General features: G+C 43.0%; 1 protein-coding gene across 4 annotated transcripts in view; it reads left to right on the top strand.

Moving 5' to 3' along the window:
- Nucleotides 1-7,278, top strand: part of TXNDC8 (thioredoxin domain containing 8) — a 41,570-nt gene extending 34,292 nt beyond the window's left edge. Inside the window, exon 5 of one of the 4 annotated variants that reach the window (XM_035254383.3) lies at nucleotides 6,019-7,278. In XM_035254383.3, coding sequence (XP_035110274.1) covers nucleotides 6,019-6,121 — 103 coding nt within the window. In that variant the 3' untranslated portion in view covers nucleotides 6,122-7,278. The remainder of the gene's footprint in view (nucleotides 1-6,018) is intronic. The other 3 variants (XM_035254370.3, XM_035254363.3, XM_035254351.3) reach the window with 3 other exon arrangements.
- The last annotated feature ends 8,140 nt before the right edge of the window (nucleotides 7,279-15,418 follow it).

Raw genomic sequence — 15,418 nt, 5'->3', positions numbered from 1 at the left:
ACACACACACACACACACACACACATAAACCAGAAAGTCCTTTTACTGCCTATTTAAAAAAAACAGATAACTGAGACATTTAGAGCACACAGGAGATGGCTTTTTCTATACTATACTAATTGTACCTATACTGAGGCAGATGAAGACTGGAGTCTTAAGTGATAGACAGTGGAGCTGGCTTTCCTAGGCATTAATAACTGAGATTTTGACAAAGTATAGGCTCCACATGCTTTTGCAGAAGTCTTTAGGGTAGGCAGAGCACAATGTTTCATGCCTGTAATCTCAGCACTTTGGGAGGCTGAGGCAGCTGGATTGCTTGAGCCTAGGAGTTTGAGACCAGCCTGGGCAATATGGTGAAACGCTGCCTCTACAAAAAAATAGAAAAATTAGCCAGACATGGTGGTTTGCACCTGCAGTCCCAACTGCTTGGGAGGCTGAGGTGGGAGGATTGCTTGAGACCAGGAATTTGAGACCAGCCTGGGCAACACAGCAAGATTCTGTCTTTATAAAAAAGAAAAAGAAATACAAAAATTAGCCAGGCATGGTAGCTCGAGCCTGTAGTCCCAGCCGCTCAGGAGGCCAAGGCGGGAGGATCACTTTTGCCTGGGAGGTGGAGGTTGCAGTGGGCTGAGATCTCCCACTGCACTCCAGCCTGGATAATAGAGCGAGACTCAGTCTCAAAAAAATGAAAACAAAAATAAAATTGTTTGGGGTATAGAGGAAATCAGCACATACTAGTTTAAGCAAAAATGAGAACAAATATGTATTGAGTGCTTACTCTGACAAATATGAAAATAAAACTCGATTCATGGAATCGAAATGCAGAGATACAACCAGGCTTCACATGAGATTAGAATCAGAGAGAGGAAAGCTATGGGGGACTCAGGATACTTCCAAGTATTTCTGTCCTCTGCTTTTCATCTGAATCATCCTTTCTGTTGCTACAGATAGATGTCCTTTATTTTCCAGTCTTCGTGCTGGAAAGTAGTCCCTGCCAATCACTCCCAAGCATATATTATCTCTTCCATTCAGGGAACCAGCCAGACTATTCCTTCTAGTCAGGGGGCAGGATCACAATAATAAAAGCAATTTTGCTCCTATTACAAAGGTGGGAGTGGAGATGGTGGAAACCCCAGAAAAACAAGAAGCTGAAAAGACTTAAAATGTTGTGTTCCCTGCAAAAAGTAAACTTTTAAAATAAAGTAACAATGTAAAGCAAAAGTTGTCTGATAAAAATCTGTGCAAATGCACATATATGTTTAGTGCATTTGCTATACAATACCTTAAACCCTCTGCATTCATTACCTCATTTAATTTTTGCAGCAATCCCATAAGTTGAATCATGTTGAGAAATGTTTAACAACTGGTTCTCTGGGAGAGAAAAACTGCCTGGTCTGACATGGTTGCCAATTTCTGTGGTGTAAATACTTCATATTTCATAGATTTCAAGCTACCCAATGGCATCACTGAGCATGGAGCTGGGAGATATACACAATAGGCCTTCATGAGCTGGTAAGATTTATCTGTAGCACACCACTACCTACAATGGAGGTACTACTTTTATCCCTATTTTCTTACACAGAAGAAAACAGACACAAAGAATTAAATGACTTGCCCAAATTTTACCAGAAAAAAATCTGCATTGGACCCCAGCTCTGTGATGCCAAAGTTAAGACTAAGAGTTCAATAAAAGTAGTATAGTCAAGCCTATAATATAAGCATGGCATATAATAGTGCCATGCTTAATCTTAAATTCTACCAGTCACACTCACTGCTTAACAAAATTAAGTGTCACAAAACTTCAGATCATCCTGTCTGGTGACCACATTTTAATAAGACCTCATTTAGAGAGGTTTAGAGTAACATATGTCAATTTGAACTTTCAAAGCTAGTGCCCAAGTTTCTAAACCATAACTGAAATCTACCCAATTATTTGCACCATACTGTATCTAGATCCTCTCTCTCTCTCTCGTTCTTTCTCTCTCTCCTCCCCCCTCACTCTGTTGCCCTGGCTGGAGTACAGTGATGTGATAACAGCTCACTGTAGTCTCAATATCCCAGGCTCAAGTGATCCTCCCACCTCAGCCTCCCAAGTACCTGAAACCAGAGCACGTGCCACCACACCCAGGTAATTTTTTGTATTTTTTGTAGACATGGGGGTTTCACCATGTTGCCCAGGCTGGTCTGGATCTCCTAGGCTCAAGTGATCTGCCCTCCTTGGCCTCGCAAAGTGCTGGGATTACAGGCATGAGCTACCATGCCTGGACTGGGGCCTCTTTTTAACCTGTACAAAGAATACTGCAGTTCTTCCATCAGAGCCCATGGGCCCTTTAAGCCAGCAGTCTACTTTACTGCAGTGTGGTAGCCTGCAGTGTTCACTGAAGCAAGCCCACCACCTTTCCTGACAGCCTCCTGATTTGTTCCATGTGCACTGAACAACTCAGCAATATCTGCCTCAACCTCCTGGCTCCCAAGCACAGTTCTCTCACCTCTCAAAGTCTGCATTAATGACAAAATGCAAAGAAAAATATGTATCCAGATTTACTGCATCATTTCCTCCTAGTGAAGTTAAGAACATTATTTGATCACAGCAAAGTCTTTTATCTAGAGTCAGGGATCAGGGCTCATGCCTGTAATCCCAGGTCTTTGAGAGGCTGGGGCAGGAAGACTACTTGAGGCCAGGAGTTTGAGACCAGCCCGGGCAGTGCAGCAAGACCCCATCTCCACAAAACCTAAAAATTAGCCAGGCATGGTAGCACACGCCTGTAGTCCCGGCAACTCAGAAGGCTGAGTTGGGTGGATGGCTTGAACCAAGCAGCTTGAGGCTGCAATGAGCCATGATCATGCCACTGCACTCCAGCCTGGGCAACAGAGTGAGAACCTCCTCTCAAAAAAAAAAAAAAAAAAAAAAATTACCTAGCTCTTGCATCTCCAATGAACAGAGCTTTAACAAGCTAAGAAAGTTCTGACTTGTTGTTAACTTTTATTCACCTAGAATTAACAAATTTCAGTCTAAATTTAAAATCTTCTTCCCCCAACATTTCTATAGGGCACACTCACCACTAGTCCTGGAAAAGTGTGAGGTGGGTCAAAAACCAAGTTGGGACCTTTCTCATTTTCACTTTCAGTACCTTTTCACCCAGATTTTCTTCCTCCTCCTAATCTACTAACACCACCCAGCACACATTTTATGTCTTATTTCCCCAAAGCCTTTCTTGCTCTTATCAAGATCCAATTCTCCCATCATTCACTCACTCATTCATCCAACAGTCATTAATGGGGTGGTTTGGTGCTAGCAGTAGGCCCATGCATAGAGTATGAATACTCTCCTTGAGATGCTCACACTTCAGCAAGAGAGACAGGCATGCATAAACAAAGATAAAGGAATTACAGTAAGAATTGCTCTGATCAATATTTATGCGAAGGCAAAGTAATATAGAAAGACAGGTAAGACGATTGATTTGCCTGGAGATTGGTCAGGGAATGGGATTGAATTTCAGTGGCTTCTGGGAACAGCTGACAGTTAGGCTGGGCTTGAAGGCTAGGAGGAGTCTGTGAGATACCCAAGGGAAGAAAAGGCTGATAACACAACACAGACAAAACAGTGATTTAAAAATGGAGGGTGGGACTGGGCATGGTAGTTCACACCTATAATCCCAGCACTTTGGGGGACCAAGGCAGGTGGATCATTTGAGATCAGGAGTTCAAGACCAGCCTGACCAACACGGTGAAACCCCATCTCTACTAAAAATACAAAAATTAGCCGGGTGTGGTGGCATGAGCCTATAGTCCCAGCTACTTGGGAGGCTGAGGCAGGAGAATCACTTGAACCTGGGAGGTGGAGGTTGCAGTGAACTGAGATTCCACCACTGCACTCCAGCCTGGGCAAGAGTGAGACTCTGTCTAAAAAAAAAAAAAAGAAAATGGAGGGCAGAGGGACAATGACAGAGTCTGCAGTAGCCGGAATTTGGGGAAAATGGAAAAAAGCAACTAATTTCATTAGGCCCCCTAAAAGGCTTAAAGTGCCTCCCTCTCAGAGGTATTTGTTTGCATAGGAGCAAAGTTTAGCACAGAGCATTCAGTGTTAGAAAGAGTAATTGGGCATCAAAAGACTTGAGTTCTCATCATAGTCTATCAGTAGCTGTGTTGTTTAAGGTGTGTCAATCTCTCCAAGGTTGAGTTTTCAACACTTAAGAGAAGCTGGAATAAGGGCTCTAAAAGGCCCACACAAATATATTTACAGGCCAGGCATGGTGGCTCATGCCTGTAATCCCAACACTTTGGGAAGATGAGGCTGGTGGATCACTTGAGGTCAGGAGTTTGAGACCAGTCTGGTCAACATGGCAAAACCCCATCTCTACTAAAATTACAAAATTTAGCCAAGTATGGTGGTACACACCTGTAATCCCAGCTACTCTGGAGGTTGAAGTGGGAGGATCACGTGAACCTAGGAAGTGGAGGCTACTCGCTCTGTCTTGGGGTCTTTGTTCCAGCTGCTCCTTTTGCTTCAATCCTATTCTCTCTATAGAGTTTGGCTATTTTTCTTACCTCCTCAAAACCTTTGTTTAAGTCTTACCCTCCCACTTGTAACAGCCCCAGAGGTTCTCCTTGCCCGCTGCCTAGACAGAACTGATTTATCAAGACAGGACAATTGCAATAAAGAGTGCAATTCACACAGAGCCAGCTGTACAGGGGACTGGAGTTTTATTATTCCTCAAATTGGTCCCCCCAACAATTGGGGGATGGAGTTTTTAAGGACATTTTGGTGGGTAGGAGTCAGTGAGTTGAGAGTGCTTATTGGTTGGGTTGGAAATGAAATCTTAGGGAATCGAATTCCTGCACTGAGTCAGTTCCTGGGTGGGGACCACAAGATTAGATGAGCCAGTTTATCAATCTGGGTGGTGCTAGCTGATCCATCAAGTGCAGGGTTTGCAAAACATCTCAAGCACTGACTGTAGGCTTTACAATAGTGATGTTATCCCCAGGAACAATTTGGGGAGGATCAGAATCTTATAGCCTCTAGTAGCATGACTCCTAATCTGTAATTTCTTTTCTTGTCTTTTTTTTTTTTTTTTTGAGACAGAGTCTTGCTCTTGTCACCAGGCTGGAGTGCTATGGCACAATTTCACCTCACTGCAACCTCTGTCTCCCAGGTACAAGTGATTCTCCTGCCTCAGCCTCCCAAGTAGCTGGGATTTCAGGCACCCGCCACCATGCCTGGCTAATTTTTGTATTTTTAGTAGAGACGGGGTTTTGCCATGTTGGCCAGGTTGGTCTCAAACTCCTGACCTCATGATCCTCCTGCCTTGGCCTCCCAAGGTGCTGTGATTACAGGCGTGAGCCACCTCGCCCGGCCCTAAACCATAATTTCTAATCTTGTGGCTAACTTGTTAGTCCTGCAAAGGCAGACTAGTCCAAAGGCTGTAAAAGTATTTATTTTGGGAAAGGGATATTATGTCTTTGTTTCAAAGTTAAACTATACACTAAGTTGCTTCCAAAGTTAGTTTGGCCTATGCCTAGGAATGAACAAGGAAAGCTTGGAGGTTAGAAGCAAGATGGAGTCAGTTAGGTCAGTTCTCTTTCACTGTATCACTGTAATAATCTTCACAGTTATAATTTTGCAACAGTGGTTTCACACTGAGGCCAACTGACATCTTATTTACCTGCCCCTTTCACCCCCACTATTCCTGATCCTCATTATCCCATGTTATGTTTTCATTTGTTTTGCAGGACTTGACACCTTTTATTATAATCTACTCTTTTTTAATTTATTTATTATTTTCTGTCTTTTTTCACTAGACTGTAAGCTTCTTAAGGTAGAGGGTCTTGGTTTATTTTTTTTTTCACTGTTATATCCCAATAGCTTTGATCCATGCCTGGTACATAATAGATGTTAAATAAATGTTTATTGACTAAATGAATTAATCAAACTGACCTGTTACATATTACTGTGTCTTCAAAAACTTGTTCTCTATTCTTTAAGCAAAACTACTGTTAAAACTTATTCCTCTTCTATAGGAGACAGGAATCAGAAGAGGCTGGAGAGACTGAAGAGGTCTTTTGGAGAAAGGAGAAATTTTTGAGTCTTGTTGAATCACCCAGTGTAGGTGGCTACATATAGGAGTAACATTATGGTGCTATTGGAGCAGTCTCTCAAATGACTACTCCACCACTTACTAGCTGCGGAGAACTTAAACAAATTTTATAGCAGAGGGAATAGCAGAAGTGGTGAGAAATGGATTTTTTATACATGTAAATAAACTGGAATTAGATTTCCTGAAGGCTTGCATATGGGGCCTGAGAGAAAGGAAGAGAAATAATACCTAAGATTTTCCTGAGCACTTTGAAGGGTGGAGTTGCCAACCACTCTGACAGACATGGCTGAGGGTGGAGCAGGTTTCTAAGGGAAGATCAGGGTCCAGGTCTGGACATGTAAAGTGTGAGGCATCTGCTGGGCATCCAAGTGTTGTCAGTGAATAGGCTGTAGAATGTACATCTGCCATGTAGGAGAAAGGCCTGAGTTGGGGATATAATTTTTTTCTTTGAGATGGAGTCTCGCTCTGTCACCCAGGCTGGAGTACAATGGCACAATTTCAGCTCACTGCAACCTCTGCTTCCCAGGTTCTAGCAATTCTCCTGCCTCAGCTTCCCGAATACGTAGGATTCCAGGTGCATGCCACCATCGTTGGCTAATTTTTATATTTTTAGTAGAGATGGAGTTTCACCATGTTGGTCAGGCTGGTGTTGAAACTCCTGACCTCAAGTGATCCACCCGCCTCGGCCTCCCAAAGTGCTAGGATTACAGGTGTGAGCCACCGTGCCCAGCAGGGGATATACACTTAGAAGGAGTCAGCACATAAATGTGAAAATCACAAGACTGAATATGACCTTCATGGATGTGCATATAGATTGAGATGAGGATCAAGGATCCAGGACACTTCCACATTATGAGTTGGGGGAAGAAGAGAATAACCTACAAAGAAGACTGAGAATTCATGACAAGTGAGGTAAGAAGAAAACAGAGTGTAGTGTCCTAGAAGCCAAGTGAAGAAAGGGTATAGAGGAAGAGGGAGTAACTATACCAAACAATGGATCGAGTACAATGCAGAGTAAGAATTGACCTAATTAGCTTGAGCAACATGGAGGTCACAGGCAACCTTAAGAAGACCCTTTTTAAGGAATGGGGTGGGAAACTGATTAGTTGCCTCTGGAACTTGGCTTTTACTATTCAAGAAGACAAATGAAAAGGTGCTGGTGGCCAATGGGGAGATATATTTCCTAAAAGAATTACATTCCAAGGTTTCCTATATTTCCTGTAGGTTCTTGCTGGTTAGGCAGGTGGATCACGAAGTCAAGAGATCGAGACCATCCTGGTCAACATGGTGAAACCCTGTCTCTACTAAAAATACAAAAAATTAGCTGGACATGGTGGCACGTGCCTGTAGTCCCAGCTACTCAGGAGGCTGAGGCAAGAGAATTGCCTGAACCCAGGAGGCGGAGGTTGCAGTGAGCCGAGATCGCGCCATTGCACTCCAGCCTGGGTAACAAGAGCGAGTGAAACTCCGTCTCAAAAAAAAAAAAAGAAAGTTGTCACCTATGTCTGAAGCTGTTCGCCGGGTTCTTGCTTCTTCTCCATCCTCTTGGAAGTGGGGCAGGTTGGGAAGATGAATGATCTTAAGGTTTCCTTTTTTTTCACAATCACATTTAAGGCTGAAGAACTTTTGATTTAGGACAGATTTTTCCCTCCAACTTGTCCCAAGACTCATAGAAAAGCAAGTACAGTCAGCCCTCTGCATCTGCGGGTTCCGTTTTTTGGATTGAACCAACCGTGGATCAAAAACATTCAGAAAAAAATGTAAAATAACAATAAAAAATACACGGAAAAAAATACAATATGACAACTATTTACATACTGTTTACATTGTATTAGGTATTATAAGTAACCTACTTAAAGTAATCTAATTATAAGTAATCTGCCATCTATATAGCAGGATGTGCATTGGTTTTCTGCAGATAATAGGCCACTTTAGGTCAGAGACTTGAGCATCCACAGATTTTGTTGTCCTGGGAGTCCTGAAACTAATCACAATATGGACAACTATATTAAGGCTCCTTGATCTTCCCATTCAACGTTAGCCCAATAGCGGAAGATTAAATTCAGGGAGTCCAAGTCCTTAAGAAAACTGTCACCAAAAGGCTTCTTCTAAACGATAAACAAATAGAACTTAGTTCCTTGAAATCCAATAATCACTTCATCAGTGTTTGCTTCCACTACAGAAAAGGAAAATTCCAATAGGGAACACAGGTAATTTGTCTCTTCATCTGTGTTTAACCTTGAGTTGTCTACACTCCCCTTTAAGACATTCAGACTGAGACACTCCTATAGGGCAGGGAGTAAGTCTTCTTACTCCCCTCTAATTCCCTAGTCCAGACCAGTGCACAGACCAAAGGGGGAGACCAAGAAGACTTGGTAAGTGGATTGGAGCCTAGAACAGAAAAGGACACTTAAAATGCAAATAAAGTCTGGAGTTTAGTCTAAGGTAATATACCAATGTTGGTTTCTTAGCTTTGACAAATACAGCATGGTAACTTAAGATGCTAACGTCAGGGCTGGGCACCGTGGCTCACCCCTATAATCCCTGGACTTTGGGAGCCCAAGACAGGTGGATTGCCTGAGCTCAGGAGTTCAAGACCAGCCTGGGCAACATGGTAAAACCCCATCTCTACAAAATAAATACAAAAATTAGTGAGGTATGGTGGCACGCACATGTAGTCCCAGCTACGCAGAAGGCTGAGGTGGAAAGATTGCTTAAGACTAGGAGATTGAGGCTGCAATGAGCTGAGATCACACCACTGCACTCCAGCCTGGGCAACAGAGCAAGAGCCTGCCTCAAAAAAAAATGTTAACATCAAGAAACTGAGTGAGGAATATGGTACTCTCTACCATCTCTGCAACTGTTTAAAAATAAAACCAAAATAAAGTTCATTTTTAAAAAAACGCATCTGTAAGGAGTGTGCTGTGAAGGAGAAGCACTCATCCTTTGTGAGCTTGTCCTGAGGAAAGGAAATTCAAACTTGCTAGAAGTCACAGAGGGCTTCCTGATGAGATAACTGTTTACCTGAGATCTTAAGGAGGAGGAAGCATTTTATGAAAACTGCAGTTCTCAAAGTCAAACAAACTCATAGTTAGACATTACAAGAGTATTTTGGCCATACACAGTGGTGTGTGTCTGTAATCCCAGCTACTCAGGAGGCTGAGGAGGGAGGATTGCTTGAGGCCAGGCGTTCAAAGCTGTAGCACACTACAATCATGTCTGTGAATAGCCACTACACTCCAGCCTGGGTGACATAGCAAGACCCATCTCTTCAAAATCCACATACACAAAACACACACACACAAGCATTTTGTTTCTGAGAAAGTTTTTCAAGTAAAGATCATAAGTATTGTTATGGATGCATTGTGCCTTTTCAGCCCAGATCCCTGCCCGGTGAGGCAGACAGAAACCTTCAGGGGGTGGGGAGACTGTGTGCTGCTTTGAGCACATTTATCTTTCCTACAAACCTGATGCTATTGCCAGAGACAGGAGTAGAAGACTCTACACCTTTAATCTTTAAATCTTTGAGCCCAGATGTGATGGGTCCATTAAGGAGGACAAATGAAGCGTGTTCTTCACTCCACCAAAGCAACCTATCACTCCTTACCCATTCCCCATGCCTGCCATTCTTCCAAGCCCAGGTAATGTGGGAGTGAGAACCAGACAGAAGTGGGGCCAGACAAGATTTCCACGACAAGGATGGAAGCCTGGTACTAGCTTGTTCTAGAGAGTCGGGCTGCTGAAGCGCAAAGAATATAACCAAGGAGGTGTGGACTAAAACGAGGCCCCTGGGCCTAGAGCAGCACTAGTATTAGTAAAAGTGACTGACTATGCCTGGCACCTTGGCTCAGGCCACACCATTCCAGAGCACAGGCCACTGCAGGGAGGATCGCTAGAAAATCATTATACAGACAGCGACAACAGAAAAGCCAAGTTATGTGCATGAAGGTTTAATGTCAATGTGTGATATGTGCAAGTGAGACAAATGAAAGTCAAAGACCACCTATAAACCAAAGATAACACTCACAAGTCACAGGCCCTCTGGAAAGCAGCCGTGAAAATGTCTTTAGAGAAGAACAGGATGGAGAATTAATTTCATGCCCACATGTGGCAGATGTCACATGGAATCCCTGTGGCAGCTCAGGCATTCTACATTCTGTAGTGTCTCTCCACATGTCGGAGCAGGCAGATCTTCAGTCTTCTTCACTGTTATTTCAGTTCTGTCCTACTTTGGAACAATAAAACAAGCCATATGTCAAAATCCAAGAGAATTCTCTAAAAACCAAAGGCTTCTCCATCTCACTTTCAGCAGCTAAAGTCTTTATATGACTTCACTTGCTTACAAGTAGAAGGATCCATGCTTTTAAAATGGTCTCTCTGTTGTAGTAGGAAAAGAGAGAGGTAACTTAATTTTTGCCTATTGTCTAATGCAGAGTAATGTATTTTTACCAGTGCAATTTTTATTATCAAACACTAGCAGTATTTTCCAGCTGGGACATGACCCATGGCTCATCAAATGCAATCAGTGAGTCAGCATTTTCTTAAAATCAAACAAAAAAAAAAAATGGAGGGCATGCACGGTGGCTCACACCTGTAATCCCAGCTCTTTGGGAGGCTGACGCAGGCAGATCACTTGAGCCCAGGAGTTCAAGACCAACTTGGGCAACAGAGCAAAACCCTGTCTCTATTGAAAGTACAAAAAATATTAGCCAGGTGTGGTGGCGCAAGCCTATGGTTCTAGATACTCAGGAAGCTGAGATGAAAGGATTGCTTCAGCCCAGAGAGCCAAAATAGCGTCACTGCACTCCAGCCTGGGCGACAGAGTGAGATCCTGTCTCAAAAAAAAAAAAAAAAAATCAAAGTGCATCTACTATAGTAATGTGGGTTCTGGCGAGTCAACTTTGAAAGTCTCTGTGGTAGGGGCCTTGTCTTCATTAGGGAAGACCTAGCACAGGGATTCTCAAAGTGAAGGTTTGGGACAGGGAGTATGAGCATCACCTGGGAATATGTTAAAAATGCACATTTCAGACCTGACTCCAGTTGCCCCTAATCAGAAGCTGTTGAAGGTGGAGGGAAGAGGACACATGCAAGAAAAATGTGGATGATTCCGATGCACACTCACTTTTGAGCAACCCTGGTGAAGTACACCAAAGGACTGATTAAAGATGTCGATGAAGCATTAGAAGAAAAGAGTAAAGACGAAAACAATTTGCAACGTTTTGCTAAACAGTGAGGCTCAAGAATCCCAAATAAACAGCCAGAAAAACAACTACAAAAACTCTCACAGGGGTAAGTTTTCTTTAATAGAGTTGCATCTTACACAAGGCTAGGATCTAAAGCTAGTGAGTAAGAAAAAAGTAACATCAGTCAAGATCCTCCATAAAGTACAGTCAGTCCTGTGTCCCAGGAAGGTCCACTTGGTCATTTTTGCTCTTCTGCACTGAAACCCAACATCATTTCCTTGATGGAGGGCCACATGGAGTAGTTGGCTTGTGTCTAGGGCCATATTGTTCCACAAATACTAGCTGAAAATACTAGAATTCATTCTGCGCAGTGAGATGGTACCCAGCTGGGCAAACAAACTAATTTCCCAGTATGTGTTTGTGGCTGGAGGTGTTTATGTTATTTGCTCTCTCGTCATATAGTTGAAGTCACTACTATATGTACTTCACGTTCCAAAGTATGACTTTGGAACAGATGCAATTCCAGTTATTCACTATTTACTTGGTAACTTTTTCTTCCCCAAAAGGGACACACATACACATACATACACACACACATTTCATTTACTCCTTACACAACCCTATGAGATCAGTAATACTTTTCTGGATTTTTGGGTTTTCTTGAGACAGTCTCATCCATTGCCCAGGCTGGAGTGCAGTGGCATGATCTCAGCTCACTGCAACCTCTGCCTCCCATGCTGAAGTAATCCTCCTACATCAGCCTCCCAAGTAGCTGGGACTACAGCCTTGCAACACCACATCTGGGTAATATTTCTGTCTTTTTAATATAGATGGGGTTTTGCCATGTTGCCCAAACTGGTCTTGAACTCCACAAATCAGTAATATTTTTCTAACTGTACAGACACAGAAGTTTAGAGTGTGAGGGGGTAGCTTGTCCAAGGTCACACAGCCAGCCAATGGTTGAGTGTAGATGTGAACCCAGGTTCACAGAACCCAGAAAACGAAAAGCATGATACACTAATATAATAAAGATTCTCTCAAAGCAAAGAAAATTTACTGCCCCAATCAATCCTTTTATTGGTTGTTGCCCTCAGGCCTGGGTATCCTAGGATACAGGAAATGGATTTCAGATAAATTGCCTTAGCTAGAATATTCCCCTCTCCCTGGAGTGTTCCTGAAAATCTGTGTGTGCCACTAATAGTTTTGTCTAGTTGGTTGGGTTTTGTTTTTTGGGTTTTTTTTTCAGACAGAGTCCCACTCTGTCACCAGGCTGGAATGTGCAGTGGCGCAATCTCAGCTCACTGCAACCTCCGTCTCCCGGGTTCAAACAATTCTCCTGCCTCAGCCTCCCAAGTAGCTGGGACCACAGGCATGCGCCACCACACCCAGCTAATTTTTGTATTTTTAGTAGAGACAGGATTTCACCATGTTGGCCAGGATGGTCTCCATCTCTTGATCTCATGATCCACCCGCCTTGGCCTCCCAAAGTGCTGGGAATTATTTTTTCATGTACTATGGGTGATCACTCTTAAAAAACATCCTGAGCCTGTCTTGCCATTGTTGTTGTTCACATTAGGTGTCCTTTTAAAAGAAAGCATTCATTTTATTATTCCTCACTGGGGCTTTACAGAAAAGACTGGCCAGGCGTGGTGGCGCCTGCCTGTAATCCCAGTACTGTGGGAGGCCAAGGGGGATGGATCACTTGAGCCCAGGAGTTCAAGACAAGCCTGGGCAACATAGCAAGACCTCATCTCTACAAAAAATACAAAAATGAGCTGGGTACTGTGGCACGTGCCTATAATCCCAGCTACTTGGGAGGCTGAGGCAGGAGGATTGCCTGAGCCAGGAGGCAGGGGTTGCAGTGAGCCGTGATTGCGCCACTAACACTCCAGCCTGTGTGACAGTTGTGAAATCCTGTCTCAAAATAATAATAATAATAATAATAACTTAAAAATTAAAAAAAGGAAAAGACTGTATGGGAATGAGAGATCAGAGAAGAGCAGTCAAGGAAAGAAGGTGTAAGCGATATACAGTACACAGGATTTTCATAAAGCCAGTGCTCGCCTGGGGCGAAGCTTCTTCTTACTAAAGAAGGTGGGGCTTTTCTCCAGAAAACTCCATCAACACTGGAAAGGTCAGATGGCAATTTACCATGAGGGAAGAATGCAACCTCTGCCAGAATTCCTTAGTCCTTAACTTTTCAAGCTTTAGTCATCAGCATGTCACCTTTATCATCTACTTCACCTATTCACTTTCTGTATAGGAATAGATTTATTTTACAACGAAACTTTTTATCACCTCGCCCTAAAGAGAAAATGAGTGTTGCTCTCAGAAGTGGAAGAAAACTTCAACATGAGAGCACTGAAAACAAAACGATGTTTTTTTTCAGTTCTAACTTGATACATGGCTTGTCAAAGACCCAAAACACGAGTGTTTATTCTCTCCCTTTTCTTCCCTCTCTCTCTACCTCTCTCTTCTCCTCCCCAATCCCTTTCAACAGGATGAGCAATTATCAGAGAGGTGTTAAAGATACACCAGCACCAAACTAAGACTTTCATCTTGAATAATCAGCATTGAAAGAGGATTAATTTTTTTTCTCTCCCCCCCCGACCCACCCCCGCCAACCACCCTTGAGATGGAGATTGCTCTGTCACCCAGGTTGGAGTGCAGTGGCACAATCTCACTCACTGCAATCACCGCCTCCCTGGCTCAAGTGATTCTCCTGCCTCAGCCTCCTGAGTAGCTGGGATTATAGGCACATGCCACCACGCCCGGCTAGCTCTTGGTATTTTTAGTAGAGACAGGTTCACCATGTTGGCCAGGCTAGTCTCGAACTCTTGAGCTGAGGTGATCCTCCTGCTTCAGCCTCCCAAAGTGCTTGGATTACAGGTGGGAGCCACTGCGCCTGGCATTTATTTATGTTTTATTTATTTATTTATTTTGAGACAGTCTTGCTCCGTCACCCAGGCTGGAGTGTGGTGGCACAATCTCAGCTCACTGAACTTTCTTCCACCTCCCAGGTCCCAGCATTTCTAGTGCCTCAGCCACCCATGTAGCCTTGAAAGATAATTAAAATAATGCGAGAGGGGACTATATGATAACTCTCTTGACTTTCTCCTCAATTTTTCTGCAAACCTAAGACTTCTCTAAAAATTAAAGTCTTAATTTTTTAAGTGTACATATAGAAATAAAATTAAGACTTTTAAATTTTTAAAAAAGAAATTAATATTCTCCCTGGGTAAATCAAGGTTATTTAATTCTGCATTCCCCAGACTATCCTAAATAACCAAAGCTTACCTAAACTTACCTTCAACAGGAACAACAGTCCATGGCCCACATTTTGTGACCTCTGCTTAGCTAAAGTTTGAATAAATAAAATAAGAGGCGGAGCACAGTGGCTCACGCCTGTAATCTCAGCACTTTGGTAGGGTGAGGCAGGCAGATCACCTGAGATCAAGAGTTCAAGACCGGCCTGGCCAACATAGTGAAAGCCCATCTCTGCTAAAAATACAAAAATCAGGAAGGTGTGGTGGCACACACCTGTAATCCCAGCTACATGGAAGGCTGAGGCAGAACAGTTGCTTGAACCGGGGAGACAGAGGTTGCAGTGAGCTGAGATCATACCACTGCACTCCAGCCTGGGCGACAAGAGCAAAACTCCTTCAAGAAACAAGGAGAGGGTGAGAGACAGAGAGAAAGAAAGAAGAGGGAGGGAAGGAAGGAAGGAAGGGAGGGAGGGAGGGAGGGAGGAAGAGAAAGGAGGAGAGAGAAAGAAAGAAAGAAAGAAAAAAAGAAAGAAAGAAAAAGAAAGAAAGAAAAAGAAAGAAAGAAAGAAAGAAAAGAAAGAAAGAAAGAAAGAAAGAAAGAAAGAAAGAAAGAAAGAAAGAAAGAAAGAAAGAAAGGCATTGTTTGTTTGGATGGTTTCCTATTGATGGCAGAATAAAATTTTGAATTATTTACCTTCCTGCCAAATCCCTTCATGATCTGACCCTCACATTCATTTTTTTCCCTCCTCCCATTGCCCATGCCCCAGGGCATTATTCTTAAACTCTGTGGTCTTCCCTGTGTCTGGAACTTTCTTCCCCCATCTCTGCCTGTCAAATTTTTGTTATTATTATTATACTTTAAGTTCTGGGGTAC

The sequence above is a fragment of the Callithrix jacchus genome, chromosome 1, assembly GCF_049354715.1.
Source record: "Callithrix jacchus isolate 240 chromosome 1, calJac240_pri, whole genome shotgun sequence".
In the NCBI taxonomy this organism is placed as follows: domain Eukaryota; kingdom Metazoa; phylum Chordata; class Mammalia; order Primates; family Cebidae; genus Callithrix; species Callithrix jacchus.
This window is presented reverse-complemented; position numbering and strand designations above follow the sequence as displayed.